The 5,545-nt window shown below is 39.6% G+C and overlaps 1 protein-coding gene across 1 annotated transcript in view; it reads right to left on the bottom strand.

Annotated features, from left to right (window-relative positions):
* Positions 1-5,179, bottom strand: part of LOC109859950 (protein vestigial) — a 27,607-nt gene extending 22,428 nt beyond the window's left edge. The window contains exon 1 of the mRNA XM_020438708.1: positions 5,018-5,179. Coding sequence (XP_020294297.1) covers positions 5,018-5,179 — 162 coding nt within the window. The remainder of the gene's footprint in view (positions 1-5,017) is intronic.
* Positions 5,180-5,545: the final 366 nt, after the last annotated feature.

Raw genomic sequence — 5,545 nt, 5'->3', positions numbered from 1 at the left:
TTCTCAGATCAGACTGCGCATTGCAGGCTCTGATAGGCTCAAAATAGGTTCCGATAGGCTCAAAGTAGGAATAAGAAAAAAAGTAGATGCTACTTCGACGCTGCTGTACGTCCGAAATTTCCTTTTTTCCTTCTAAAGTTTTAAAGTAGGGTTTAATTCTCAGATCAGGCTGCGCATTGCAGGCTCTGATAGGCTCAAAATAGGTTTTGATAGGCTCAAAGTAGAAGTAAGAAAAAAAGTAGATGCTACTTTAACGCTGCTGTACGTCCGAAATTTCCTTTTTTCCTGCTAAAGTTTTAAAGTAGGGTTCAATTCTCAGATCAGACTGCGCATTGCAGGCTCTGATAGGCTCAAAGTGAAAGTAAGAAAAAAGTAGATGCTACTTTGACGCTGCTGTACGCGTCCGAAATTTCCTTTTTTCAAAAATTGAGGTTCAATGTAGACGCTAAATTTTGACTCGGGAAAACCGCCTTTTTAAAAATAAAAATGAAAAAAAACCAATTTTCCACTCTGATATATCTGACTAAAATTGCTTCAAATCGATAAATTGTCCTGAAACTTCCGAGCTTATTATTTTCGATGTTCGACTCTGTTTTGTATTTCGATCCGTTGTTAATTAATTCTCGTATTTGCTCATTTCCAAGTTGCACAGATGCGACTCCTTCTCTCGAGAACTCCTTTTGCCAGTGTTTAGTTTTTTAAGAGACCGACGTCATTGTGGTGCAAACTGGGTGCTATTTATCGCCTCGCGCAGACACGACGCTGCCGCCGTCGCCGCCGCCGCCGAGTAGCAGCACGCCGAAGCGAGTAACGATCAGGTAACCCTTTAGGCAAAAACCCCGGGCCGCGCTTGCATTTATATCGCGAGTCAGCGATATTATTCACGATGTATCTTTGCGCGTATGCGACGTAGCGCATTAAGCGAATACCGGCGCGCTTCTTTCTTAACTGAAATAACCTTATCAGCGGGTGGTGCACCGTTTACTCATTTGTGGACGTCTTTGATAGCACTTAGCTGTAATTATGAAGCAACGTACAGGAAGAGATAAGACTCGGAGCGAAGTTTTTCTTTCTTTTTTTTTTTTTATGCTTACAAGTAAAACGAGCGTGGCTGAAACCGCGAGACAGAAATTGAGACTCAACAAAAGTGAGAAACACACTCGCTTTTCATTTTTTTTTTTTTTTAACCATTTCCTTTATTAGACAAAAAATAGATGCGCGTTGAAGATTAAACAAAACTCAATCACAATAAAAATGACAACAATTCACATCGACATGTGTTCGAGAAACTTCCGACGCGTTCGAATATAGACACTTTGCACACTTTGTTAAAAAAAAAAAAAAAAAAAAAAAAAAAAAACAAAATCTACAATGGCGTCAAATACTTCTCTTAACACAAGAGAAGAATCCTTTGTAGACGATCAGATATTCTTAACGAGAATCGCAATCTAAAGTTTAATTAGTTTAAACGAAGAATACATTTTTTTAGTTTCAGTGGATATTTTTGAAAAGTCAAAAAAAAGAGGGACAGTATTTTTTATTCATTAAATCTGTCAAGAGAGCTGTAACAGACGTGTAATAATATTTATAGGTAGCGCGCATCGCGCGCCTATACGTATATGTATACAAAACCCACCGCGTAAGGTGTCAAGATCGATCAAATTAAGAATTCCAAGCATTCAGCAATGTTAAGGGGTTTATCTCGAAATGCATATGCAATGGCGGAGATATCTCGTCTCACCTCGCCACCGACGTTTGAAAAAAAAAAAAAAAAAAAAAAAAAAAAAAGAAAAGTTGCCGAAAATATCGCAGTGAGAAATTATGCGCGTTACACGCATTTCTTTTGTTATCTCCGTGAGAGATCACAGTAGGTGTCCCGTATTTACGTAAGATCAATCGCGTGACCAAGCGCGATGGCCACATCTCGGCGTAATCTTCTTTGTAGTCGACGCGTTCAACGTCTTCGACGGGCCTACATTGAGGCCGATAATCCGTTCGTGAGAGAACCCGCGAATCACTCAATTACGAGTAGCGCGAAGAAGCAAATACGAAGTTGAAATTGAATTGAATTGATCGATCGTCACAGATCTCGGATTGAATCTAGTTTTGCGTTTATCGCGATTTTGCTACTTATCGCGTCAGTAATAATAACGAAACATGTGTCATATGCAACACGGCGTTACAACACGGTTTCCATTTTTTATTAATGATGAACTTTGATGGTAAATTATTCCCCAAGTTTTAAGGGAAAAAACGATATTTTGTGATTCACACCACAGTAAGGTGGAAAATAATTTAACGTGAAAGAGAGAAATTTTGAATTAATTAAGAGGAAAAAACTCGAGAGAGCACTTTTTCTTTACGCGTAATATCCCGAGTCAAAATTTAAACCCTACTTTACAGGAAAAAAGGAAATTTCGGACGTATAGCAGCGTCGAAGTAGCATCTACTTTTTTCTTACTCCTACTTTGAGCCTATCAGAGCCTAGTTTGAGCCTATCAGAGCCTGCAATGCGCAGTCTGATCTGAGAATTGAACCCTACTTTAAAACTGTAGCAGGAAAAAAGAAACTTTCGGACGTATAGCAGCGTCAAAGTAGCATCTANTTTTTNCTTACTCCTACTTTGAGNCTATCAGAGCCTAGTTTGAGCCTATCAGAGCCTGCAATGCGCAGTCTGATNTNAGAATTGAACCCTACTTTAAAACTGTAGCAGGAAAAAAGAAACTTTCGGACGTATAGCAGCGTCAAAGTAGCATCTACTTTTTTCTTACTCCTACTTTGAGCCTATCAGAGCCTATTTTGAGCCTATCAGAGCCTGCAATGCGCAGTCTGAGCTGAGAATTGAACTCTACTTTAAAACTTTAGCAAGAAAAAAAGAACTTTCGGACATAAAGCAGCGTCAAAGTAAGATTTACTCTCTCTCTTACTCCTACATAAAAAAAGAAAAATTGAGGTTCAACGTAGACGCTAAATTTCGCGACTCGGGATTATTGTTATTAATTTTTCGACGTTTTAGCTTCAAGAATGTTTTAATTTTTCCGCATTTAAGGAAGTTTGAGTCGAAAGAAGCAGCGTACAATATATATACGTATGTTGACATTTGTACAATTTTGTTACGATTTGTCAGTAAAATCGCGGCGCGTCGTCCATCTGGCGCGCGCATGCTTGCTTGCTTGCTTGCTTGCTTGCGATGCCGCTAATGAACTAAACTTAAGAGGCAAGGTAGCCTGTTCGCTCTCTCGGCGGCTTATCAATATTCGCGATCCCCACACAGTCGGACTCTTCTCATCTTCATGGAAGATAGGAGAATCGCGTCGACGAATGGCCATGTCTGGCAAACAAATTGCAAGATACGCTTTGACCATATGGCAGCTTGTTACTGGGTTCCCCTATTCCGCTCTCTCTTAAGCTTTTCATCTCTTTCGTTTGGAATGACCATTTTTAGCTCTCTCTCTCTCTCTTTCTCTCTCTCTCTCTCTCTCTCTCTCTCTCTCTCTTTTTTTTTCTTTCTTTCTCTTCGTATTATCGTTTCAATGGCAACGAGAAAATCGACAAAATAGTAAACATACATATATAAGCGTTAAATTCCTAATACAACGGGTGAATAAAATAGAATTCGCGAACTGACACACAAATGGAAATAGAACTGTTTTTTTTTTAATTATTATTCGCTGCAACAGATGGATTTATAACTCACAAGGTCTGTTTTAATTCTGAATAGAATTTATATAGAAAAAACTGAAAAGCATGACAAGTTTCAACAGCGAGTTGAACGTAAACATCGATTTTAATTAGGCAAACACGCTTGAATGCGAAATTTCAATGAGCTGCCGAGGTTTGTAGTAATGAGCTGATAATGGTTGACTGGAGCGCAATAATCCAAAGACGCTGCGGTAGGTAGTTGTTGTTATTGGTCACCGTATCAGATCAGGTCTGATAAGAGAGCGCTAAAAGCGCTTCTCTCTGGGTCGTCCCCGCATTTTAGGACCTCTTTTCGCTCGTCTTTAACATTCTTTTTTTTTAAATCGGAGACGAATCTTCGACTTGACATCGTTTTTATTGTCTCATTCACATTTTCACCTATTGCGGTCAAAAATTTCGAAGTAGCAATTAAAAGTAAGTTTTTAAGTCCTACAAACACACAGACGATGTAGTCGTAAAAAAAAAAGTAGCAATGATGATTTTTTCTCTTACGTTTGATTACTTTAAAATTTTTACAAGTACCTAGATTTTTAATTGATGACAAATAGATAACAATTGCTCGACAACAATGCGTTCTTAAGTTTTTCTAAGTCTTGCAAATGTGTATAATATAAATATATAAATTATGCAAATACGCGGAGTAAATAAATTAAAAAAACAATTTAGTCATCAAATGCTAAAACATGATCGTCATCGGATTTAACGAATAATTCTCATCGATTATGTTGGCACTTGCGTTTTTCTGATAAAGCGAAAGCTCGGCTCGGAGATCTAAGAACGAGATATACGCACGGTAACGTACATCTCGATTAATATTGAACGCGTTTGACGACGACGGCGCGAGGCTACTACCAATCGAGTGAATACCCAACTTTTCTCGCATACCTCAGAAACTTCTTTCTCGCATGTTGCGAATTGTTATTTTTTTCACGCATCTCGTTACTCCCAATGCAAGGATATCGAGGACACTTGGCCTCCGTCTCCATGCCAAGGGTCTCTCTCTCTCTCTCTCTCTCTCTCTCTCTCTTCCTCTTTCTTATTATGTATTGCGTATCGACAAAAACAGAAACCGATAACTACACCTCTTTTTACATTAACGTCGCAAATAAAAATAATAAGAACTTACGTAAAATGAGTAAAAAACAAACAACAAAGATTTGATAAGCTGAATTAAGGATGTATAAAGTCTCATAGTCTAGTTAGTTTTCTTTAATTCTATTTTTGTGACAGATGAACATTGAAGTGGCAGATAACAAAACTTTATTGTGCGGATGTGAATTTACCGTGACAAAGTGTCGATATGACTTGAATTTACCGATTTGCTCGTAAATCCGTATCTCTCGATGGTTGGCGTTGCTTGGAAGCGGGCGCCGTGTGTGCACGCGGAATAGCGGACGCAGAGCGTAGCAATGCGCGTGTCGCAAAAGAATGACAATCCTAGACTAAAAACAGAACAGCGCCAAGGAATGCAACACATTGCGGCACACCTCGCTGCCGCCGCCACCGCCGCCGCCGCCGAGCGAGTCCAACGTGGCGATAGACTCGATCGTTCAGATCTTCACGTGACGCGCGCGAGATATGGCAAAGTCGCACCGATAATTGTCGCATATTCCGACAATTCCGACGATCGTCTTGTCGACTGGTGTGACGTGTTACTTTCCGCAAGATTCCGCGAAAAATGGCAAACATCAGAGAATTCACATCTCGCGCGCGCGCGCGCGCGTTGTATGAAGAGGAATCAGGAAGGTCGAGGGTGAAAACTATGAAAATATCAGTAAAATGAATGAAAGAAGGAATGCGTGAAGTCGTAAAAGTGAAAGGAGATTGTAAACTGGGGAAGGGG

Source organism: Pseudomyrmex gracilis, unplaced genomic scaffold (genome assembly GCF_002006095.1).
Source record: "Pseudomyrmex gracilis isolate BER0280 unplaced genomic scaffold, ASM200609v1 scaffold_306, whole genome shotgun sequence".
Lineage (NCBI taxonomy): Eukaryota > Metazoa > Arthropoda > Insecta > Hymenoptera > Formicidae > Pseudomyrmex > Pseudomyrmex gracilis.
This window is presented reverse-complemented; position numbering and strand designations above follow the sequence as displayed.